At 33.5% G+C, this 27,097-nt stretch overlaps 1 protein-coding gene and 1 pseudogene across 1 annotated transcript; one reads left to right on the top strand and one right to left on the bottom strand.

The window, feature by feature from the left end:
- The first annotated feature begins 164 nt into the window (after positions 1-164).
- LOC110728832 (subtilisin-like protease SBT5.6) lies at positions 165-10,403 on the top strand. Its single transcript, XM_021908501.1, has 9 exons — positions 165-482; positions 659-851; positions 1,514-1,705; positions 4,231-4,342; positions 7,838-8,399; positions 8,622-8,719; positions 8,812-9,169; positions 9,264-9,477; positions 9,585-10,403. Exons 1-9 carry the CDS (start codon positions 408-410, stop codon positions 10,118-10,120), a joined length of 2,340 nt encoding a protein of 779 aa, XP_021764193.1. The 5' UTR covers positions 165-407; the 3' UTR covers positions 10,121-10,403.
- A 298-nt stretch (positions 10,404-10,701) lies between these two features.
- Positions 10,702-22,245, bottom strand: LOC110728833 (annotated as a pseudogene).
- Between the last annotated feature and the right edge of the window lie 4,852 nt (positions 22,246-27,097).

Genomic DNA, 27,097 nt, shown 5'->3' with positions numbered 1-27,097 from the left:
ATAATAGCCAAAAATGTCATTTTTTTTTTCACGGGGTGTAGACGCCTACATAATTTACAACTTTAATAAAGGAAATTTTTTATTGTTTCTAAGAAACATATAGCCAAACAGCCAATGGCCCAATAAGTTTCGAAACACCATAACAAACCCCAAATGACACGTTATATAATTTGGATTTATTCAATCACATAATTGAGATTGAAACAAGCATTCGCTTGCATTGGTTGCAACCTGTAAAATATGAGGTAATACAATTTCAATTGTCTTTAATTAAAAAAATCCAGAATCTTGAAAAGATAACCTCCAATATTCTATGAGATTCTCATAGTATAAATACCACTCACACAACTCTACTCATTTTTCACAACTCAACCCAAAAACAATAGAGAAAAAAAAAACATTCATCAATGAAGATATTCTCAACTTTCTTTTCTCTCTTCTTTTTCCTCTTACCAATTCTAGCTTCCTCCTCTGATAAACAGGTTCGTCGCGATAACGATTAAATCGATAGCTTTCGACCCGTGCCATAGTATGGGTCTAGGGTATTGATACCTAGCATATATGTATCTAATATGATATGGACTTGTGCTAACGTTTTGTTCAAATTTTAAAATTTGGTACATATTTTTTTTATAATATGGTATGATATAATTGACAGGTTTATATAGTATACTTTGGAGAGCATAAAGGAGATAAAGAATCGCATGAAATTGAAGAAATTCATCACTCTTACTTGTCCTCTGTCAAGGAAACAGAGGAAGAGGCCAGGGCATCTATGCTTTATAGTTATAAGCATAGTATTAATGGCTTTGCTGCAACTCTTACCCCTGCTCAAGCCTCCTATTTATCGAGTAAGCGATTTATTCCTTTCGTTGTCTTTTATTTGCTCGTTTTCGACTCTAGAGTCAAATTCAACTTTTGTTTAATTTGATTTTATGAAATATTTCCTTAAATTTAATGAAATAGTCACGTAATTAGTGTGATTGTGGAATATAATTAATGTTTATGGTTATCATAATGGATAATAATGATTTGTGGAATATAATTTGAAATGAAATATCTGGTCACTATTAAGGGGAGAAAATCTAGCCAATACTAGTTGATTACTGATTTTACTCAACTAAAATTTTACAATACTGATGTTGGTGTTGATGTTACTTGTGACAAAATTTCTTAAAATATTTATTGGTTAAAAAGCTACGTAGCATTAAAATATAAAAATCGACGCTTTTTTTTCATATGACAGTTTGATATACATTATACTACATAATATGTGTTGATAATTATCAATAAATAAAAATTATAAGTATTTGATATCTTGAATTTAATTATAACAAGATCACTAATTTTTCATTAATTTTTTATTCTCTTGGAATAAAGAATTTGAATTATACTAAAGTTAAAAATAAAAATAGTTTTAATCCTATTAGTATTTTTTTTTTTTTTTGGTTTATACACGATATGAAGATTAATATTTTGAGGATAAAATGAATTTGTATTGCCATTTTTATAGAATTGGACGAGGTGGTGTCAGTGTTTGAAAGTCATCCAATGAAGCACAAAATGCACACAACAAGGTCATGGCAATTCGTAGGTTTGGAGGAAGGAATTAATACACAGTTGCACTCTCAGTCGGAAAACAGTGAAGGTTTGCTATCAAGAGCCAAGTATGGACACAATGTCATCGTTGGCGTCTTAGATAGTGGTATGTTCTTATCTCTTCGTCTAAAATTAATAGAGATAATTAAATTCTTATCTCTTTGTCTAAAACTTATAATCATGTTAATAGTATTAATTGATTTGATACAACTGACAATGTGACATTTAAATTTGATTTGAGATCGTATTTTAATTTACGGTATGTTATAATATTTTTTCCTCATGCACTTTGAAATTGGAATCAAATATTGCATGGATATAATGATTGCAACATGCAATCAGAAAAGAATCACAAGTCATCCTTGGACTTTCCGTTGGACTTTATATGGTCTTCAATTTTCTTCCAATGAAGAGAATAAGAATAAATCTATCAAAAAGTTTTAGGCCTATCTTTTAAAAGTTGTTCATCTTTTTCGGAAGAGATTATGCTATATCCAAAACTACTAATAAAGAAAATTCATTTCCTATTCTTTTTCTCCAAGCCAAGAAATATAATGGACCATGACTTATTTTTAGCATCTTTTTCGGAAAAGAAAAAAAAAATCTAAGATATATTTCTTCTAATTTTAATAAATTAAAAATATTGATAAACAAATTGATTGTCACACATCAACACTCATCATAGTGTCCTTTACTCCAATGGGTGCTATTCCATTGTCTTTGGCCTCCCAAACGTAGTCTTTACACGAAACTGCAAAGTAGATCCTAAATTAATGCAAACACTAAAAAGCATGGCAAATAAACCTCCTAAAATTATTTCTATTAATTTTAATAAATAAAAATACATTACTTGTGATCTATTAATCTATATTCGATAAATCTTATAAAACTTGTACATATCAATTAACGTAAGATTTTAGTTTAAGATGATTTTATAAATTTAAATCTTATAATCCTATTTTTATATTGTATATGCTCACTTTGAATACTTTGACAAAGAAGGTCATTAATATACAAATAATAAAAATAAAATAAAATAAAAAGAAAAGAAAACAAACAAAATCATTTAAAATGTTATTAAGTTCATTTAAGTTTATATTTATAATTTCAAATTTTTATAATTTGTTTATAAGACAATATATTATGGGATGAAGATATAATAATAATAATAATAATAATAATAATAATAATAATAATAATAATAATAATAATAATAATAATAATAATAATAGTCATTTTTGTAAAAATTTTAACCACTCTAAGCAAACTCTTATAAAAATTAAAAATAAATTAAATTGGATAATTTAAAAAATAAAAAATAAACTTCTTATACAATAAATCTATCAAACATCCACATTTACGACGAAGTGAAATAAATAATTTACTCTTTAATCTCATATTTGTACATTAATTAATACGTATAGTATACATTCTATTAAGTTAAGTGTAAAATTATTCTGCTTACGAGATCTCACAGAAAAAGAGGCAAGCAACATACAGAGATTGAGAGAATTATTCACGCACTTCATGAAAAAGGTGGATAGAATATTCTGTACGCAAATTCACCTAAATCTAGTCTTATGTGTGCCAATTATATGTTTAATCTTAATATCCTTAGTATTTTTTTGCTGATTCCCAATTATCTCCGTCATCCATTCATGAAAAAGATTAATATAATCCGTAGTATTAAATAATTTATTTAAATTAAATCAACACGGCATTTATCTCTCCAAAAAGATAAGGTAATTCATACCGTATAGTATTATATACATTAACAAATTTTATCATATTATAAGGATGCTTATTTTAAGTTTGATAAACGAACTAGCTAGCATAATTGTACAAAAATCTTTACTCTTGCTAAAGTGTAATGTTAGCAATACGATTTATTGTACACTCAATCTCATTATAATATTATTGTCTCAATCTTAATAGTCTCGAATCACATAATTTGATTAGTTTTGGTTTTTTTTTTTTTTTCAAAAAAAAAAAAAAAAAAAAAAAAAAAAAAAATCATATACGTTGTATGTTATATATATTTTTAGTTTAAATAAGAAATATACACTTATTTCTCAATATAGATATACTAAACATAAGAAATAAGGTAATCCTATCGTTTAATATAGTTCACCTTGAAAAAAGGGGTTAGATGAGAATCGATCATGTGACCTTTGTGCATGTTACGTTAATCTCTGATACCTGTTAGAGAATATATCTATCAACATATTCTTTTGGTTATTATCATTGTTAAGAAGATGACGTTAGTCTCATAATGTAGCCGAGAAGTCGACCTCCCTCTTGTCAAGTATGTCAACTACGTACGCATATATAAGATGACATAATACTATTGTATTTTATTATCTATGATGCAATTTTTCTCCCATCAATTTTTAGTTCTAAAATTGTATAATAAGTGCTTATTTTATAGTAAGTATTATGAATAAATTGGTGGATTGTTTTCTAATATGACTATCCATAACCTTGGTTATATTTACTAATCTCGCTATGAATTATATCCATGAATTATACAATATCAAGTACTTTGTAAACATTTATATAAAACGTTAAGATCAGCACTATTGTTTAAGATTAGAGGGAGTTACAAATAATAATGATTGACATGTAATTCAGGATTTTGGCCAGAATCAAAGAGCTATAGTGACGATGGAATGGGACCAATCCCTAAATCATGGAAAGGTATCTGCCAAACTGGTGATGCTTTCAACTCCTCTCATTGTAATAGGTCAGTTCACCTTTCCTTTCTTTTTTGGTTATTTCTCACAACTTACAATTATCATTTCAATATTCTATATATATGAAATGACCATTCAACTAATTTATATTATTAGCATCATTTTTTCATATTGTTATACGTCGTATTTAAATTATTTCGACTTAGGGACTAATCATTTGGAACGAAGATAATTTTATGAAATAATGTACTAGTATATTAAGATGAAAATTATACTCACATTGTCATATTACAATGAAATTATTGTGAGCCGATGACAAGTAATTTAATTGGTTACAGTCTTATTATAAAGTAAAATCGTAGACTTGAGATTAAATTTTGTCTTACACTATCATCCTTATGAGTTAGGATTTTTTTTTCACGGGATTATGATAAATGGTGAAACTAGAAATTTGTTTAAATCCATTCTTAGTACTAATTACATATGAAGCCTAGGACTTTCTTTAGAAGAAATCCCGTGACCCGAAATTGTAGTGAAGTGCATACAATATGACCCACCACACATACTGATCTTACTCTAGTTGTTTGGACATGCTTTGGGATGCCCCAATTACCAACTTGATACGTTTAATTACTTATTATTATTATGGGTGTATTTTCCCATATATTTATATTTCATGTGAGCCCTGTTACTACATGCATTGATGCAGAACTATTGACCACTACTATACAACTCTTTTGTTACTTTGCTTATAGACAAAGTTTGGTATCAAACAAACCCCTAAAAAGTACTACTTGTTCCAACTTAATCAAAGGATTGAGTTTCATGAGCAACAATATTGAAAAGGAGAGCTTTTTTAATTTTCAATTTGACCTTCGACCCATCTTGAATTCTAATTAGTTAAACTTAGAAAGACCATAGAACATACACATATCCAAAGATAATTTAAATTATTTGTACGAGAACATACAAGGCTACACAATACATCATATGTGGCATGATCGCAATCACATATATAAATATTATTTTTTGGTTAATGATCACCTTATCAAATTATTAGATAATTATTCAATAATTATATTTATTCACGATTACCTAATCAAATCTTTTCCGGAATTAGATCTCAATTTGCAAAGTATGCTCTCAACATTTTTTACTATATTATATCAAATTTAATCTAACTAATTTAAGATGTTGGAGTGAGGCAGACACTTATGACTCTATAAGCTATGAACATGTAATGTCCTTATCCATACGTGTACCACTGCATATTCCTCTTTAATATCATAAAGATAGATTGCCTTTCCTAAGTGCATATATTAATGCGTGACAACAACATTTTTAGCAAACAGACTAATTAATTAATTCATGAAATGGAAGAGCTAAAGCCTATGATATGTACTTCATTTGTTCCTATTTAGTTAATTAACATACATCGACCTTTAACAAAATTTTAACTTTTAATATTTTAAATTATTAATTAATTAGCAAAAAAAATAAATAATTGATAATTTAAAAATATATAATAAGATAATTTACTTATGAACAATCGTTTTTATAATTAGCTAAAAAAATAATTAAGTTATGTTAAAAGTCGAAGTGTGTAAAGTAGACAAGTACAAAAAGAAGTCTTTTGTAGATACGCTAATTGTATTGACCTTTCTTGTTGATAATGTTAGGTATGGTACATCTATCTAAGTATCATTCCTAGTCTATTGATGGCCGCAATTCCTTTTTCTTTCCATGAAAAAGGTTCCTTTTTCTTGAACTAAAGAATGATCACATGAAATGTTTGGTGAATCATGCTCACATGTATGATTTAAAGAAACTTGTTTTCTTGGCTTGTGAACTAGTATTAGCATCCTTCCCAACAATCCCCGAAAAAAAAGCACAAAAATATTAAACATAAATTTAAAAAAAAAAATATTTCTTTTATATTTTAATCTTAATATTCTTTCATGATTTTCAATAATTGATTATTAAAATAATAGTGATCCAATTATAGAAAAACTTGAAAATTGTAATCATTCCTTTCAATTTTTTTTTTTCTTTTTTGGTTAAGTACTGTCACTTTAATTTTTTGCAATATTCACATACTTTATTAGGACTAGTATTGATGATTTATATATAAGAAAAAAAAACAAAAAAAATTATCCCGATGTATATGTTTTGAGTATCAACCTTAGTAATTATTAAAGATATCATATATAAAAGTTACACTTTATCATATGTGCCCAATCAAAGTGGATCACTTAGAAAATAAATGAAATACAATTAAAATTCAACAAATAGGATGTTCTAGAAAAAGTTAACAAAGAATGTTTCATACACTGAAAATAAAATAAATTAAAAAGGATCTTCGATCATTGAAGCTCATGGGAGCTTTTCCCAATTAATTTGCTTGACCTATTAGGTATAAATTATTAATACGTTGGATTCGGATATAAAAATTGCCACATTAATAAGTATTGATACTTTCCACTAGAATTGTCATACTTGTAAGTTGTACTACTTATAGATGTCAATGCGTCGGGCCGAGTAGTAGCCAAGTATTAATTTGTTCGAGCTGAGCTTATATGAAACACATAAGCTCCTACTCGAGCCAAGCTTAACCAAGCTGTATAGAGATGTCAATATGAGCCGAGCCATGCCGATCAAAGTATTAATTTGTTCGAGTTGAACTTGATATGAAACACATGAGCTCCAACTCGAGCCAAGCTTAGTTGTATTTTTTCTTGTCCGTGATTGAATCATTTAAGCTGTTTGTTATTCAAGCTTAATTAGGTCATAAATAGCTCGTTTTTATTATTCGAGCTCGAGCTTGAGACGAGCTAAAATAATACTTCCTCCATTCTAGTAATATTGTAACAACTGGACTTTTGCACTATTCATCATACTTGTTTGACCACAAATTATGATTTATACGTAAAGTAAAATATAGTCATGTGGGGTCTTGTTAGATTCGTCTCGTAAAATACTTTCACAATATCAACTTTTTATAATTTTTACTCTTATATAATTATAGATATTTAACATATAAAATGTCTTTGAAAAGCGTAATTTGCAATATTTGTGGAACAGAGGAAGTATAGATTAACTTTATATAAATGAGCCTTGAAAAACAAGCAAGATCTAATCTAAAATGGGTATATTAATTGCTTATGTGATGAATTTATAAGTGATTATAATTAACAAATACATTAATACTCGTAAGAAATAAGAATATAATTTAGGGTCTTGGTAGAATTAAGGGAAAACAAGCATAATAGGTTTGATTAACTAAAACAACCACCATTGTACCAATATTCACACTAAAAATCATAAGAAATACTTACAAGCCTAGTAGTTAGTTTTAAGTAATAATAAATACTAAAAGTTTTCACTAACTTGCCAAGTTATAAGTAACTTTTGCCGTTTGATTTATACAAAAAATGTTTTACCTTACTAATGTTTTATACATTTGATTAAGGACTTTTGTCATTTGATGTATACAAAAATTGTTATGTAAATAATCTAATTCCCTTGTTGAATTTGATCCATGGCAGGAAAGTGATAGGGGCTCGATACTACATAAAGGCCTACGAGAGCGTCTATGGTCCATTAGACCGAAAGCTAGACTACCTCTCACCCCGCGACAAAGATGGGCATGGAACACACACTAGCTCCACCGTAGGAGGCCGAACAGTCCCTGATGCCGCCTTCATGGGCGCATTAGCGGAGGGCACAGCCTCCGGGGGTGCACCACTAGTCCAACTAGCAATATACAAGGTATGCTGGGCAATACCAGCGCATGACAAGGTTGATGGAAACACATGCTTTGATGCAGACATGTTGGCTGCTATGGATGATGCTATCAATGACGGCGTACATGTCATGAGCATTTCGATTGGGACACCGAAGCCAGTGGGGTATTCGCAGGATGGCATTGCTATTGGAGCTTTGCACGCGGTTAAGAAGGGTATTGTAGTGTCTTGTAGTGCTGGGAATTCAGGACCTCAGGCAGGGACATTGTCCAACACTGCGCCGTGGGTTATTACTGTTGGGGCTAGCAGTTTGGATAGGGAGTTTAGTGCTCCTGTTGTACTTGGTAATGGAATGGTCATTCAGGTAATTTATGATCATGTTGCTTCTTGAACGCCATAGTAGTCCCTCCTTTCTATATACGAGTTATCTTCACTAACAAACTTTTCTCGTTTCATATTATCTGTCACTTCATATATCAATGTGGTTTACTCAGCGCGCAATCACTTGCCAATTATTTTTTTCAAAGGCATGTCATATTTTTGTAGTTTTGTTTTGATTATGATGAATCTTATGTTATTTTTGCAGGGTCAGACAACTACCACTTTTCGATTGGACAATGTTACATATCCACTAGTTTATGCAGGAGATATTAGTTTACCCAATGTCACCCAAGAATTAGCTGGGTAAGTAGCTGTTTTTATGTTATTTTTGCCTGTTTGTTTGTTGATATAATTTTACAATAATGTAACGCTTCAATTTGTGCATTTTTCGACAGGCAATGCCTTCCTAATAGTCTATCATCTGAAAAAGCAGACGGTAATATAGTGTTTTGCTTAAGAGGAAATGGAACAAGGGTTGGTAAAGGGATGGAGGTTATGAGGGCAGGCGGCATTGGCTACATCTTAGGCAATGCTAAAGGCCAAGGAGAAGAGGTTGTGGCCGATCCCCATGTTCTTCCTGCAACTGCTGTGGGTGAGTATGAAGCCATGGAAATCCTCAACTACATCAAATCTACAAGATATCCGGCTGCCAAGATCCTGCCAGCAACGACAGTGGTAGGCACATCACCAGCACCTTTCATGGCCTCTTTCACTAGTAGGGGACCTAATGTCGTCGATCCAACTATTCTCAAGGTACATCCATGACCTTTTGTCCTTTTCAGACTTGAAAAACTCCCAAGCTTTCATACTTTGCTTGATACGAAGTATATATGGTAATTACTTGCAGCCTGATATTACCGCCCCTGGATTAAACATATTGGCAGCATGGAGTGAAGAAGATTCACCAACTAAGTTGGCTGCAGATGACAGGAGAGTACAGTGGAATATTTACTCAGGAACATCAATGTCCTGCCCTCATGTATCTGCTGCTGCTGCGCTCCTCAAAGCTGTCCATCCTACTTGGAGCTCTGCTGCCATTCGATCTGCACTCATGACCACAGGTAGCAACATACTTTACACTATCACCTCTGCAGTAGCACTATCAAAAGTTTGATACACATTTCAAAAATTCACATTGTTTACCTAAACTTTTTTCTTCTTCATACAGCTGGTCTGAAGAACAACAATGAATCTCTCATAACTGATTCTATGGGCAACCCAGCAAACGCCTTTCAATACGGAGCAGGTCACTTCCGACCCACAAAAGCAGCTGACCCCGGTCTAGTGTATGATGCATCTTACACTGACTACTTGACTTACCTCTGCAGCTTAAGGATGCCAGGTTTCGACCCATCATTCAAATGCCCACAAAACCTACCTAAGACTAATGACTTAAACCAGCCTTCCCTTGCAATCTCCAAGCTCAGTGGAAGAGTGACAGTCACTAGGACAGTTACAAATGTTGGTAAAGGCAGAAGTTATTACTTTGCTTCAGTGAAGCCACCAATGGGATACAACGTCAATATCTCACCAAGTATATTGATATTCAGACATAAGGGGCAGAAGAAAAGCTTCAGTATCACAGTTGAGAAAGATGCATATTCCAATAGCCAAGCGAGTGGACAGGAGTATGAATTCGGGTGGCTGACTTGGTTTGATGGAATTCATACAGTGAGGAGTCCCATAGCTGTGTCTTCTGTATAAGGAAGAATTTTGGACTTCAGGGGCTTATACCTTCCTTGGTTTTTAAACTGAAAAGAAAGTTTAGAAGTTTCAAGGCACAATGGAATAGAATTAGGGTACAATAGAATGTTTACTTATAGTTTTTCTTTTTTAACAGCCTAATTAAACCTGTGAGTTTTATAGGTTCTCCATCAATAGTAACATATCAAGCCTTCTTTAAATGCCCCTTACAAGATTGTTCTGTAGCTGCGTTGACAGTGTCATCTATTTCTCACACACACAAGGTAGACATGTTTTCTTAAAATTTAAAGGAGTACGATGTATTGTAGAGTAATTACCTGTAAGACTTTACCATACATGACGGCTAATAATGGACAAAACGTCGAAGTTGAAGCACAAAGGCAGGATATTGATTTGTCTTGCAAGAATCTAATATTCCAGCACGTAAGCACAGAGGTTGTAGAACACCGTGTGTTGAAGGCGATATTAAACACTCAATAGGCTGACGAAATGCAAGAAAATTGAGGATATGCTCGGCATGAACTAGGGTCAGCATTGAGATCAACTAAATAAAGAAATTTATGTAACTCTGGTTTGTGATGAACAGTCGCAAAAATCATGTGCATCAACCTATGTATTAACCTGAATAAAAAAGTAAAAATACATATACAAAAAGCTAATGGCAGTAGTTTATCCAAAAAGCTAATGGGTAAAGATATAGACAAAGTTGGGTTAAATTGAATCCTCAACAAATTCCTGATTTCCAACTCAAGAATTCTACATTCAGATACCTCAGTCTCCAGCAGCTCAAACATAATCATTGAATGCAAGTTATTTTGAAGATGCTTCACCTAACTTGTCCAAGACTCTTGAATAATACTGGCCTCTCGAAAATGAACATTCAACCGACAGCAGAGATGTAGAAACTAGGAGTTTCACAAGCAGAGCATGCATACTACAGTCAACAGAATACAGCCTCTCATTGACTTATGTAAATTGTTTTCAATTTGGCTCGGAGAACATTCTTTTTTGCACAAGCAGCAGACAAACGCTAATTCAACTAGGAATCAACCAACAGATCTCTCCTTACTTTGACTCTTTCTCCTTTAAAATGGATATATTTCCATTTACAACCATACCTTTTAATGACCAAATTCTTCTTATCTTCTTGTCCCAGTCTCTCAAAGGTTCGTGCTACCCTCCTGACTGTATCCTCGTCCGGTTTGACACCCAATTCTTCCATGTCTGCCAAGACCTGGGTTTTGCAAAGACACGGAAAATCAGATGCAATTGATAAAAGTAACCATATGAGTGTTAACACCAGTAAAATATGGATGTGTCTAAATGCTAGTTATTACAAACTCCATTTCTAAGTTTGTACTTTGGATTAAACCAGAACAGAAATTTATACCGTTGAGCACAAAAACACAAGGATGTGTTAGGCCAGGAAATCAAAGAAATCCAAAACCAGCACAAAGTGAGGCAACACATACAAATATGAACACAGAACAAAGAAACACGAGGGATGACAATCTAAGGCTTTACGGTGCCTCTATTGTTTAGGTATTATGGAAACCAATATGTTGAAGAGGTTATGCAGAAACGTTTTTTTAAGGGATGGAAGAGCTATGTGGGAGTGAAAAAAAAGTAACAAAATACAAAGTGACAAAAGGACAAAAGCTGAAGCAACAATGCGATATTTGTCTAGCAAATGCAGTGACGAAATCGAGTTTTCTAGAGCAATGTAACTAACATGGTGTTGACGATAGGACTTCAGGGTGTCTTCATAGACCTCCTAAAAAAACTTTTAGTGGGGAATTTATCTTTTCTTCGGTAAATGATACCCCTGACAGTATCCTAGGTGATTCTCTGGACCTTAAGCAACACTAAGAGCTTGGCCTCTTAAATCTAATGCTAATATGCTTCAGCGCTTCACCACTTAGTAAGAAAAAACAAAAAAAAAAACACCTCGCAATATTTAAAGGTATTTAAACATTGGATTGTACCAGGGTACCACAAGAACAAAAAAGGTGGAAAACGTATAAATGAGTCTTTCAGACGAATATCAGAACACTATAAAAACCAATATATCATAGGCAACAAATAACAAAAATGAGATTTTTAGTTACCTCTATCACTTTCTCTGGTATATCGTGATGATCGTATAAGGAAATCATCCGAGAAAACAACCGCTTCGAAATAGATCGTGTGTGGGTATGTAAAATCATATTCCACAAAGATCCAGCTTCATCTATTCTCTCCTCCATGTCAAAAGCCAACAAGACTGTATCATATGTTGCCATGGTTGTACCTTGGCCCTTACACAACATCCACTTGACAACCTATACGGCACCAAGAACCAGTAAACAGTTCATTTCTGCACCATTTATCGCATAATCCACCTCAACTTCTAGTTAGATGACACCGACAAAAGAGATGAAAATGCAACTTTAGGCTTGAGATCTTAGCACATTATACTTAAGTAAATTATTATTTTGCTATGCAAAAAATATATGTTTGGGTCATCTCACATTTATTAATGGACAAATATTCACACTTCCATCTAAATAACTGGATCAACATGACATCATCATTATTTAAAAGTTTAAATTAATGATATGTACAAATTTTATGCATCCTGAACAAGTTTCAGCACTGTTCCTATACTATCAATTTCTAAAAGGAGCCCATAGGAAGAGATTAGCCAATTAGCAGTGATCCAACACGACACCATCTTTGTATTAATTTCTCACAAATGCTTGACACTAATACCCCTGTAAATTTCCACTTTATAGATTATACGCATGCAAATTTAACTTCCATTGAGAATTTCAGCAAAGCATAACCCAGTTGATCCTTAACATCTGTATTAAACAAACAAATGGGGTGTTTAATTAGCTATCAAGTACGGATAGGAGAAATGAAAGGGTGAGAAAAATATAGAAGATTAAACCTCTTGAACAGCACATTGTGTTTGGCAGATTAAGATGACAGTGGGGTTGAGATTTGACTCCATTTGAGGTGGTTGTTAGGGCTGCCAAGGCCGAGCAGTGGTGGGATCAGGTTGTTGGGGGTTGGTCGGGTAATCACCTAACTCCCCTGTGAACAGCAAGCCAACAAAGGCTACAAAAATACATCAAACTGGCATATTTTGCCCTAATTTAACAATACAAGGTACCAAATTGCATAGTCGATTAGTCGTATCCAATCTCATACTAGTGAATTGGGTAACACTTGGCCAGTGATTGTTACAAGTAATGGACTGGAGTGAGGATAGTGCATAGACTGGTGGTCAATGCTGGTAAAACGTATGGTGAAGACTTAAGAGGAGCTTGGGGTTTTTCAAGTACCTAGGAGATAAGAACCAAATTGGAAGAATTTAAGGGAGCTCATATTGAGTGAAAGGGAAGGAATTTTAAAAAAGAAAAAACACCATTCAGATATTTTCTAAGGAGATAAAGGGTCTACACTGCAATTGCCTTTCTTGATTACCAGATATGGGGATCTAGTGAAGGGCCGGGGGGGGGGGGGGGGGGGGTTGGTTGATCTCTTCATTGAACATTTGAAAGGGTTTTACCAGAATTTACTAAGAATCTCCTCCATTTGACTTCCATGACCAGCAATTATTTAACTTTGGTGCTTTAGTGGAAGGAGAAATGGGAAGAAAGAGGGACAAAAAAATATATTATTCTTTAATCAAAATGAGGGTTTGACTTTCAAACTTTGCATTATACGTAATCAAACCTGGTTTAAGGTATGGGGTTCTAGATAAGTTTTATCCCCATTCCAAATATCATACCTCATACCATAAGGTGAGTATATCTAAATAAACCATTTTCAATCTAATTTACTTCAAAAACAAAGATAACACAGTTTTTCAACTGAATTGGCAAAGCTGTGCTTTTTGACATTCATCAATATGTCAAATCAATAATGGGTTCTATCTGGTAACTAAATAGACACTTGAATTGGACCGAATAGAATTGATTGCCAGGCTATTGTTCTCTATGTTTTGTTTCCTCAAAGCCTAGAGTAAGACATCAATTTTTCAAAAAGATTCATTCTTTTGATTGCATGATGGACTTCCCTGAAAAACATTGGCAGCCCTTGTGTTTATGCTCCATATTTTAGTATGTAGATAATTTCTTGTCAAGAGAAATATTCTACGATATACCATCATAGCTCTTCGATCCGTTTGATTTCTATTGCTTATAATCAATCTATGGAATGGTTATATTTAGTCCTCTTTGTAATGATAAAAGGCCTACTTAACTCAGCGGTTAGAGTGTTGCTTTCATACGGTGGGAGTTAGTAGGTAAAACTTATTAGATACCAAAGTTAGAGTCGAGGGTATTTAATAAGTTTTTCTACTTACCCTTTGGATTATTAAGACTATTAAATAGATTCTCTTTTTCTTTTTATTTTGTTGATTCAATCAACAAAATAAAAAGAAAAAGAGATCTTCTATATATTTAGATTCCATATATAGAAAGAGTGTACAAACAGAACTTCTTCTAATTGCTAGCCTCTACTCGTGTCCTAGCTCGTCTCAAAGCTAAATTTGCTTCAATTACTTGTCTCTTTCCTTCCGCTTTCCTCAAGTTAGCTTCTGCTATTTCAAGAGTTTGCTGAGCTTCTTGCGAATCAATGTCACTACCCCTCTCAGCATCATTTACTAAAATCGTAATCTCATTATTGCCTATTCTAGCAAAACCGCCCATCAAAGCCATTGTTAACCATTGGTCGTTAAGACGTATTCTTAAAATTCCTATATCTACCGTTGTGGCAATAGGAGCATGGTTTGGTAATACACCAATTTGGCCACTATTAGTAGATAAAATGATTTCTTTTACTTCTGAATTACAAACACTTCAATTAGGAGTCCGTACACAAAGATTTAAAATCATTTCTTTAATTTGCTCTCCGTTTCTAAGTTCATAGCTTTCGCGGTAGCTTCGTCGATGTTACCTAGTTTTCTTATAAGGCTTGGGTTAGGTGTTAGATGGAAGCTTAAATGTTCCATCACCTACTGATTCTTCTTATAAGGCTTGGGTTAGGTGTAATGATCTGGTCATCGGATGGATATTGAGTGTTTTGGGATCAGTAACAAAGAAGAGTGTATTCTTCTATAAAACTGCTAGAGAGATTTGGAAGGATCTGGAGGAAAGATATGGTCAGGTTTCTTCAACTGAATTATATGGAATTCAAGAAGAAATCAGTGTTGTACATCAACGGAATGAGGAGATAGCTGAATTTTTTGCTAAGATCAAGGTCTTGTGGGATCAGCTGAATCATGTTAATCCTATACCAGTGTGTACTTGTAGTGGTTGTGTTTGTAATGTCACTAGGAAATTTCAAGATACAACAAGATTACAGAGTGTTGCAATTCTTGATGAAGCTGAAAGATGAGTATAAGCAAGTTAGGAGTAATATTTTGATGATGCAGCCTCTCCCAACTTTACCTATGGCCTACAAAATGTTGTCGATAGAAGAAGATTTTATGATAATAGAGGTCATAACACTGGGAATAGAAATGGTAATCAGTACTACGATAATAGAGGAGGTTATTAAGGAAATTCTTAGGGCAGGAACATGTCAACTAATTTCAGAGGAAACAGCTAATCTAGTCTGTGAGTTTTGTAAGATGACAGGTCACTTGGTTGATAGATGCTACTTCATGGTTTTCCCGGTGAATCAAAGGTGAACAATGGACAGAAAAAATTTGCTAATATGGCACAAGCAGACAGTGTAGGAAACTTTGTTGATAATGGTGATGATAGTGTTACTGCAACTTTGACGAGGGACCAGTACACTCAGTGTACATGAATTTCTTGGAAAGTCCTAAGGATGCAACAATTGCTGCAGTAGCTCAGGAGCATAAATCAAAAGAGAATAATTCCAGAGCAGCTTATTTTGCAGGTAAGCTGTGTCTTTTCTCTGCTTTTAGTATGGATGGATTGTTGATAGTGGGGCTACAGACCATATTTACAGTGACTTAACCTTGTTTGACAATTATAGAGTCATGAGTTCTGATGAGGATACTATCACTACATAAAAGAAAAGTGTCCATATCCATATAGGAACTGTTACAGTTAGACGGGACATAGTATTGAAAGATGTGCTATTTGTTCCTGATTTTCAGTTAACCTAATATCTGTCCATAAACTTTGTAAGAATCTTCCCTGTAGTGTTAAGTTCACACCTGATTCTTGTATTATACTTGGGTTCACTTATTGAGTTTTAAAACAGATTCTGTTAAGATTTTGGTTGATTTTGTTGTTTTTGCTGAAAATCAACATGGTTATAAAGTCAAATGCATTAGATCAGATAATGCTAAGGAGTTGTGTGAAGGGAAAATTGGTTGATTTGTTGTTTTTGCTGAAAATCAACATGGTTATAAAGTCAAATGCATTAGATCAGATAATACTAAGGAGTTGTGTGAAGGGAAAATTGTTGAGTTTTATCATGCTAAAGGGGATTTTACATCAGACAAGTTATAGTGATACACCTCAGCAAAATGGGTTTGTGGAAAGGAAGCAAAAACACCTTTTAGAAACACCTAGAGCTCTGATTTCCAGTCTAAAGTTCCACAAAAAAAACTGGGGTGAGTGTGTTCTTGCTGCTACTTATATCATTATCAGGATGCCTTTGTTAGTCTTACATAATCTTTCCCCTTATCGGACTTTTTGGTAAGCCACCTGACATTTCACATCTAAGATCTTTTGGTTGTCTATGTTATGTTTCAACCTCTAAAGTAGGCAGGACAAAATTTTATCCAAGAGCAAATCCATGTGTCTTTATTGGCTACTCACCCACACAAAAAGGCTACATAGTACATTACTTGGGTGATAAACACATTTCAGTTACTAGAGATGTTTATTTCTATGAACAACATTTTCCTTTTCATGTTCTTAACTCTGACAAACCTCCCTTTCAATTCTTTCTGCCTAATGAGAACAATCATATATTCATTGATCCTTTTGTAGACTACAAAGGAATATCCTGTTCCTATTTCCACAACTCACACTAATTCCAAACAGCCCACACCTAATTCTTCTCCTTTCAACATTTTTACTTCTTCTCATTCTTCCTCCTCTAGTTCAGTGTCTTTAACTCTTTCACCACCACCAATTCTTCTTCTTTACCATATCCCATCATTTAAACCTCAGAAGTTGTTGATAGTCCTCTAGACCAAGAGAACCACCTAAGTGGATGAAGGATTATGTTTGCAAACTCCCTATCAAATCATCTTCTTCTCACTGGTGTAATCTGGGTTTTCTACTTTGACATTCCTGCTTCTCACAAAGCTTTAATAGCTCTGAGCCAACTCCATACAAAGCTGCTTCCAAGCATCCTTAATGGGTTTCTACTATGAAAAAGGAGATAGATGCTCTGGATAAAAATAAATATAAAACCTGGGAAATTGTTGATCTTCCTCCCGGTAAGAAGGCCATTGGTTGCAAGTGGAAGGCAGATGGGTCAATAGAAAGATATAAGGCCAAATTAGTTGCAAAGGGCTACACACAAAAGTTTGGTATTGACTATGAGGAGACATTCTCTCCTATAGTCAAAATTACTACAATAAGATGTGTCATAGCTTTAGCGCCTGCAAGAAATGGGATATGCACCAATTAGATGTCAATAATGCATTTCTGCATGGAGATCTCAATGAAGAAATATATGTCACTTCCTAAAGGAATGAATGGTCTTCTTGGTAAGGTTTGCAAGCTAAAAAAATCTTTATATGGCCTGAAACAAGCCTAATGGTTTGCTAGGTTGTTTGCTGAATTGACAAAGCTTGGGTTCACTCAGTGTCATAGTGATGCATCATTGTTTATAAAGAAAGTTGTTGGTAAGATCACCATTGCAGCCATATATGTGGATGACATCATCTTGACTGGAGATGATGTTGATACAATTTCTGGACTAAAGTTTCACTTGGACAAAATCTTCAGCATCAAAGATCTGGGTAAACTAAGTTTTTTCCTGGGTTGCTTTAATTCAGAAGAAATTCACTCATGAACTTTTGGCTCCTTTGAGTAAGAGTGTTGTTACTCCTCTACCTCAACATCAAAAACTAGTAGCTGATGATGGGAGTGTTACTTTCTAATGCTACTCTTTATAGAAGTCTTGTTGGAAAGTTAAATTTCCTAACAAACACTAGGCCTGATCTTTCTTACAATGTTCAAACTTTGAGCCAGTTTATGCAGAATCCAAGAACAACTCATATGGAAGCTCTTCAGTACACTCTCAAATATGTGGCTCACACTACAGGACAGGGCATTTTGTTGAAAAGGTATGATGTTCTTACTCTACTGGGGATCCTGTCCTGATTCCAGAAAGAGTATTTCTGGTTATGTGTTGCAACTTGGTTCCTCTCCCATGAGCTGGAAGTCCAAAAAGCAACCGACAGTGTCTAAGTCATCTTCAGAATCAGAATATAGGGCAATGGCCTCTGCTGCTGCTGAAGTTACATGGGTTAACTTGGTGTTTCTAATCTGCAACCTGTCACACTTCATTGTGACAACCAGTGTGCCATTCACATAGCCAAGAACCCTGTCTTCCATGAGCGCACCAAGCACATAGACATTGATTGTCACTTCACGAGGGAAAAAGTTCTTGAAGGGCTTATTCAGATGACTTACTTGCCAACAAAATCACAACTTGCTGATATCTTTACAAAAACAAAAAGCTTGGCCTGAACAATCCACAGCTTGCGGGGGGGTGTTGAGAATAGTGATAAGCCCAGCCCACGGCATCGAAGTGCAACTTGTCTTCAGCCCAAATAGCATAACAAAATTCTGATATAACAGAATTACTTTTCTAGCTGTATTTTTCTTTTACTTTTCTTATTTTCATTGTTGACTATTTAAGTCATGCAAAGCTGTAATAATTGCATTGTAATAACTCTCAACAACTTTTATCTGAGTTTTCTCTCTCTTAATTCGAATCATCAGCTCAAGTTTCTCTGAGTTCAAAGCTTGTTCTAATTTAACAAAACCATTTTACATAAAATAGAAGAAGACAGACATGACAAAGAGCTCATTGACCAGTAATCAAACAAAATTTTCCAAACAGATTCATGAGATTTAAGGCATTCAAAGACGAATCTTACGTGAATAACTTGCGGCCACTACCTCTGGTTTTTCAAAATTCTTAGGGCCTTAGCTACTGCAAGCATTGGAAATTCCAGCTCCCATGCAATCCATTCGTCTAATGTACGATAAACTGCCTCTTTCTCATTAGAAAGTCCAGAAACCTACCAATACAAATTACTACATTGTAAACAAGAGTAAAAGGATACCCCTTACAGCGTTAAGAAAACATAAGCCAACAATGGGACTATGGGAGAGCTACATTTATCAAACTCGTTGCATATACTATTGCCTCCTCCACAAGTAAAAATCACTTAAAGTGTATTTGGAATGCCACTAAAAACAGTGATGGAGGGAAGATGGAACACAACTAATACAGGGATATTTTCATAAAATCATGTACAAATGTCAATTGTAACGTGTTGGAAGCAAGCCTAAGCAATACAGGCCACAATCCCATTAGCTTCAGCTAGCTCATAAAGATAATTACAATAATTCTAGGATAGATAATGACACAAACTTACAATTCGAACTAGATTCATTGCTTTCTGACCAGAACCAGCAGATTCTTTACGTTTCCATAGGTGATGTTCTCTCTTTCCTGACTTCTTGACACTTTTTCCTAATCTTCACAAACAGTATCAAAAAGGAAGTGCTAATAATTATTGTCAAGTAGGCAATTTGAATATCCTATTACAATTTTATTGGCGACTTACTTCCTAACAATAAACCAACAAGAAGTTATAGCGATTATAGTTTGTAAATAACATTGTCACAGAATTACAATTTACAACAATGTAACACCTTCAGTTTCCACTAATCATTATCTAAGTACTAAGAAATCATAAAACAGTAAAAAGTTATAACGGAATAGCTTACTTCTTAGTGACATTAGAAGAGGAAGACAGCTGAAGCATTGGCTTGGAAGAGCATTGAACATAGAATGAGAACTTTACAAGCCCGAAGCCGAAGCGGGGCAGGAGGGGCAACCGCCCCGGGGCGAGGGAGAAAAGGTCCATTTTCATAGTTCCGTCCTACAATTAAGGGTTAAACAACAGCCTGCAACAAATTAGCAACCAAATTTCCACTCAATTACCTAATTAGGCTCTAAAATTCACATTAAATTCTTCTACTTAAGAATGATGATAGCAAAATTCTAGCAACACAATCGAAAGTTGTAATCTTTCAGTTATTATAAACAAAAGTTCAAATATTCAGCTTAGAAGAACCCTAAATTGAGTATAATGACAATTAAATTAATGATAAACCCTGATTCTGAAATTGATAATGATTTAAGAAAGAAAAAACGTATCTTACCTCTGCTTCTTTGGATGATAGAAAGCTCTGAAGCTGCTTAAATGGAGAATTCAGAGCTCAGCTTCAGTGGAGGAGAGATAGATAGTAAGTGGGTGGGGACTGCTGGACTGGGGGTTACTGAAAGATCATAAACGCTGGGATTAGTTATTTGACTCAAGTTAAACTTAACGTCCTAATTATGTTTTTTAGATAATAAGTCAATAAGGTCACGGAAGTAAAATTTTAAATATTTATTTTGTGGGTTACAACTAGACCTGTTCAATGGGTTAGGGGCCCATTTAAAGCCCCGACCCATTACGGAAAAAAAAAAAAAAAAAAAAAAAACATAATTTTAGGGATATTTGATTCAATATAATCAAATTACTCTTACAATTTCCTTTTCTGGTAAAATAATCGCTGGTTATGATGTTTCATAATCTTAGAATATAGAAACAATAGTTCAGATTTTCGAACCCTAAACTTAATGCACTGACAATTAAATTAGATTAGATCAAAGATAAACCCTAGATTATGAAACTGATATGATGGTAACAAAACAAACAACTTACATCAAAAGCTGCTTCAATGGGGAAGGCAAGTATCAGAAAGTGAACTACGATTCAACAGAGAACTTGAACTGCAATTCAATGCAGTGGCGTCTCCAGGATTTGCGAAGTGTGGGTTCGAAACTTCAGAAGTTCGGAATCATAATTAACAAAGGGATGAAAATATAATAATTAAAAATTAAGTACATAAGTTCATATTATGGATTACAAATAGATTACACATAGAAAAATGAAAAAAAAAAAACTACAGAAGCATTTTTCGAGTATATCTCAAATTCATTATATATCACTATATCTCAAATTCATTATATATCACTATATCTCAAATTCATTATATATCACTATACTACAATGGCACAATCTACAATTTTACATTATATATCATTATATCTCAAATTCCCAATCAAATTAGCAATTATCATTTACCAATAACTCAATACGACAATAAAGGCAGCAAAGCACTAGTCACTTAGTCAGGCACTCAAGGTCACAGGCAGCAAAGCACTTGGCAGCAATTCAACAAGACAACAAATGCAATTAGACTAAAACTAAAAGACAACATTCAGTCAGTCACAATTAGTCAATTAGACAATTTCTGAATTTCGACAACAATCACAACATTCACAAATTACAATTAGACAATTTCAATAACATTCACAAATCACAATTAGACAATTTCGAGTTTTCGACAATTGACAACAATGAAATTATGAAAGACAGAAAGACAGCATTATCGCATACTCGCATTGAGAATTCACAATCACAGATTCACAGCAAGGCAGCAATAAGCATTAAAAGAAACCGGAAAGGCAAGCTCGCCAGACACCAGGTCGACTGGTAGAGGCCGTGCCGCCGTGAGCCGATTGATCGAAGTGCCGTATGCGATTGCGGTATGTTGAAGGACTGAAGCGTCACGAACTGATTGATTGAACGAAGGTGGCCGGTGAAGGACGACTAAAGGCGGAATGCGTCACGGAGTCACGGACTAAGGTGGCCGGCGGGCGGCAGGCGGCGGGCGGAGGGCGGCCATTGGCGAGATTTAGGGGAGTAGGAGTTTAGGGGAGTTAGGGTTTTAGAATTTGGGGGAAAAGTGGAAAACTGTTCGTGATAAACATTAACACCATTATCAGCAGTGAGGAGAAAAAAAACCTCTCAATCTCTCTCTACCCACTTTCTCACTCTTTCCATCCAATTCCTCTCATGAGTGGTTTTTTTTAGTACATCAATGCTCAAAAAAAAAAACTCCTCGTCATTTTATCCTCCACTATTTACTATACCCCATCATAATACACATCGCCTTTTTTATTTTCTCTTTATTTTTTAATAATGTTTATACTACATATTTAACTTTCCAATACAATTAACATGTAATTAAATTCATAAGTTTTTACTTTAAGTTTAGTTAATTACGTGTTAAATTTAATTGAGTGATTAATGAATATAGGATATTTTTTTTTTGTTTTTGAAAATATGTCAAAATATATGAAAATGGATGTCTATTTATAGAGAAAAAAAAATTTATGATCATGGGTAAACTTTTTTTTAAAAAAAAAATTTAAATATGATTTATAGCCGTTATAAAATTACTTTTAGCATATTTTAGTGGGGCCCGCTGCTGCACTATTCATTTCCAGATGTCCTCGAGACTTGAGAAGTTCTTGTTCTCCTCATGAGGAGAATTAAAAATCCTCACTAGTGTGAAGCATTTTTTTTCTTTTTCAACCCTTATTTCTCCTCGTGAGGAGTTTTTCCCTCACTGCTGGGAATGCTCTAATGTAGAAACCAAAAAGGAAAAAAAAATTAAAGTGTGACTATGAGTAATGGGATTCGAACTCATAATTTCATATACAATGTGAGGTAAAAAAACCACTGAGCTGCACCTTTACTTCTTGACATTCACTACACAGATATTCCTTTTAACCGTTTTCGAGTTTTTGTATTTTTATAAAAAAAATTCAAAAAATCAGTGGGTTCAATGAACCCACTTGAACCCATATTGGCTCCGCCCCTGATTCAATGGAGAACTTGAACTGCACTTCAAGCTTTCAATGGAGAACTGTGAGAGAGGTAGTGTTGGAGCCCTATTAAAATAACATCAACTGCCATACGATGGGTTATAAATGGGTAAGACCCTTTTTTTTTTTTTAGTGAACGCATTTAGACCCATTTAATGATAAATGGGTTAGATCCATTAAAAAAAAAACGAATAATAACGGGTGCCCAGGTAACCAAAACTTCGACCCATAATTCGACCCGTCACATGAGGTTTTTAACGGGCCTGGTACCCGACCCGAAAAATCGACAAAAATTTTCCAATTACCCATCGGGTGCTTTGCGGGTCATCGGATAGTCGGGCCGGGTTAAACGGGTCGGGTTTTTTAACACCCCTAGATTTCTAATAATAAATGGAGCTGGTCTTGATACAATCGTCTAATTATGGGGCAAGGCAGGTCTTATAAGAATTTAAACTAAACCTGTTTTAAAAAGTACTAGTATTAGTTTTCCTTTATCTTTCCATTTTGTAATTACTATTTGCACACACCAAAGTTTGTTTCAATTGTTTGTAAATTGAAACAAACTTTGGTGTGTGCAAATAGTAATGAACTGCCATATGATCGTCTATTAAATGGGTTATAATTCACCCCAACGGCCCAACAGAACTTAAAGCCCAAGCCAATATGACATACTTCAAAGTTCGAACCCAACAATAATGTCCATTAATAACTATTCCGTAAAAATATGCCACTACAATTACATGTTTGAAGGCTAAAGAAATTGTCGAGGATTCCTTGCAAATTACTGTGGGAGCTAAAGACTAAAATTGACTAAAATCCAATAATCCATGATATCTGGCCAATTTGGGGGATTCGAATAATATCTTTTGCTTTTGGTGTAAATTATATAATTTGTACTAATCTCACTCAAAAAGGTGGAGTACTTTTAAAGCCTTATACTATATTATATATGGAGTAATGATTCTTCTATGACATTAGCATTGGCCATAATATTTTGTTTTAATAATTCACAGTGGCTAATTTTATAGTGATGCATTATATGTTACGTAAATTGCAGACACAAGCTATTTGGGTTGTCATCAAGGGAGTAATTTGGAATTAACGCCATTTATTAATTTATTTTTCCTTTCCTATTCTTTCAACGAGTAGCTAGAGTACATTCATAGTGATAAGAGAAAGGACATTTTTCATAGATTTTTGAATTTCATAAGTCAGTCTCTAAAATTTTATGTATAAAGTGGGTAGATGGACTTACGGTAGAATGGACATACTCTACACTTTGTGAAAAAAATTATGTAATTAGAAAACTCATGCAATAACTAGATAGCACTAAGAATCAATAAGATTAGTCTTAATACATACAAAGAAATGAAAAATTACGATGGCATAACACTAGAGAATCAACAATAAATAAAAGTATATTTTTAGCTAGTACTAATAATCTTAGTTCAAATAAAATTAGGTGAACTGAACATGACCTAATAAGAGCGCTTTCTATTATTCTAACCATTTTTCATTGATGAATCTATATTTTCTAATTTTTTTAACTATTGACAAACTTTACTTGATACTACTAAGCAACAGCTAACGTAAGTTCGTATTTATAAGGTATATACATCAATATATGTATGGGTAATTACTAATAATTGGTAACATTGACATAGGCCAGGACAGAGGAATATAAACATGTGTCAATGAATGTTACACATGCAAAAGCCCAAATTAGGCCAAAACCATGCATAGGACAATCTCCGAAAGATATCAATACGATCAAGTTATATTATTACTTGTCCTACATAAACACTCATAATTTGCTTGTTTAATGACTTGTACATGCATGTGCCTATGACAATCATCCCCCCCTTTCCCACGCAAATATTAATTGCCATTCATTGTCCAAAAACAGCAAGTACACTTATTTAATATTTAAATTTCAAGAATAGATCAAATAATTCAATCCTTAAAAAATAATACAATTAAATTTAACTTTTCTTAATCATTTAGTTTTATCCTACTTGTAAATTTGAGGGATCATTTGTACACTTCCAACTTGATCTATTATCATTGCTTCAACTCGATAGAAAATGCATTACTACTTTTACGTGTATAATTTTTGGCAATGTGCCATCATGAAATTAAAGTTCCAACCGTGTAAAGGAGCTAATTGATTACAAGTTTTGCTGGTATTTCAATATATATGTACAAGTGTACAACGCATTGAGAGTGAGATCAGTGAAAAAAACGTGTTTAAACGTCAACACAACAATATTTCCTTGTTCTATTCATTTTAGTCTGTCATATTTATAATCTTTCATTTGGCGAGATCGATTGAGAAAAACTTTGACGAGTATTCAACAATAGATATAATTAAAGTATAGTTGTATTAGATCTTGTTAAATCCATCTTGATGTTTAGTTCAAAATATAAAATTTTTATATTATTTTTATAAATATGTATTAAAAGTTATTTGTGCTCAAAATGTGCAAAAAGTGGAATAGGACAAACCGAAAGAAATGGAGGAAAACATTTCTTATCTCTGAAATATAAATACTTCATACCATATTATCATTGTTAGATAGATAGGTACACATTACAACTCGAACTTTTTTGTAAAAATATGCATGGATACACTGATTTACAACTTTATTAAAAGAAAATTGTTAAGAGATCGACGTTTACTGCATAATACAATAATAGTAACAAATATTGTTCTATTTCATTGTACCTTATTTCCACTTATTTTATATTTAGAGTAACAATAATTAGTTATGACAAGAACTAATAAGCTAAGGATTACCCAAGTCATTTTCAATATACAACTAAATTAAGCTCAAATAGAAACTATAAATATCATTCAAATTAAGTGAATAATTCTTCCCTAATTTGATCTTGTAACGCATAAATTAAAACTTGAACAATTTCCACTTAAAAATTCGATATCTAATAATGTCTCGTACTATACATTATAATAACAATAAACATAGTATGAAAATTATCCGACACGACCCAATCCAACCCAATGTGACCACAATCTGATCCATCCGTCCAAACGATACCAATGATTGGCAAAGGCATCAAATATGTTTGATAGATATAGATTTAATTGGTTTCCAAAATTCTAAGTAATTAATAAATAAAATAGACGTGAACCATAAGAAACGGAGCCGTTTTGAGCATCTTATCTGACTTGCCTTAACTTGCAACAGAGAAAGAAAGTACCTTACTCTTGCTTACTCCTACTTGTTCTTAACCCACCCCCCACCAATTACGGGGCTCCGTTCCTAATTAATAACTTTATACGAGTATTATTTAATTATTCGATTTCGATATCATCCATATCTATACGTCATGTGCGTTACTACCTAGATAATCATTACAGTCTTATTACGGAGTATAATTTATGTTTATTTGTACATGAGATTCAAAGGAAAAATTCATGGGATACTACTAGTTTTGGCAACGATTTACATCAATGCGCATTTGTAACTTCTTCGTGAGAGAAGTGAACCTTGAAAGGATAACTTCAGGGGTTGTTAAACGTTGCTCTTATTTTAGTATGTACCGCTCGCATTTTTTATATAAACTCTCGTATTTATCTCTCGTAAATAAATACTCACGACATTCACTCACAGCACTCATTTATGAAATCACAACTCACTTCACTCTCATATCATCTCTCTAAAAAAAAAAACAAAAAATCAAATTATGTAAAATCTGGAGAAAAAAAAAGGTGGAGTTCCGCCTGAAAATTCCGGAAGTACCAAGGAGGATCCAAAATTTTCAGGCGGATCTACCCATCCGCCTTAAATTTCCGGATGTTCGGTGGTGGATCCACTTTAAAATTCCGGATCCTCTTTGGTACTTCCGGAATTTTCAAGCGGAACTCTACTTTTTTTTTTTAATTTTTTTTTTCAGATTTTACTTAATTTGATTTATTTATTTATTTTTTTTTAGAGAGATTAAATGAGCAAATAATATCAACAAATAATAACAACATAAGCAAATAATTACAACATTGATCACAAC

This window comes from Chenopodium quinoa, unplaced genomic scaffold, assembly GCF_001683475.1.
Source record: "Chenopodium quinoa cultivar QQ74 unplaced genomic scaffold, ASM168347v1, whole genome shotgun sequence".
Classification (NCBI taxonomy): Eukaryota; Viridiplantae; Streptophyta; class Magnoliopsida; order Caryophyllales; family Amaranthaceae; genus Chenopodium; species Chenopodium quinoa.
The sequence above is the reverse complement of the archived record's forward strand: the minus strand, read 5'-3'. Positions and strand labels throughout refer to the sequence as shown.

What these genes read in the sequence shown, in the direction of transcription:
- LOC110728832 (XM_021908501.1), top strand. Translation starts at nt 408, where the DNA reads ATGAAGATATTCTCAACTTTCTTTTCTCTCTTCTTTTTCCTCTTACCA. An exon ending in CGTTGGCGTCTTAGATAGTG is followed by an intron (nt 1,706 to 4,230) that starts GTATGTTCTTAT and finishes CATGTAATTCAG; the next exon opens with GATTTTGGCCAGAATCAAAG. An exon ending in AACTCCTCTCATTGTAATAG is followed by an intron (nt 4,343 to 7,837) that starts GTCAGTTCACCT and finishes GATCCATGGCAG; the next exon opens with GAAAGTGATAGGGGCTCGAT.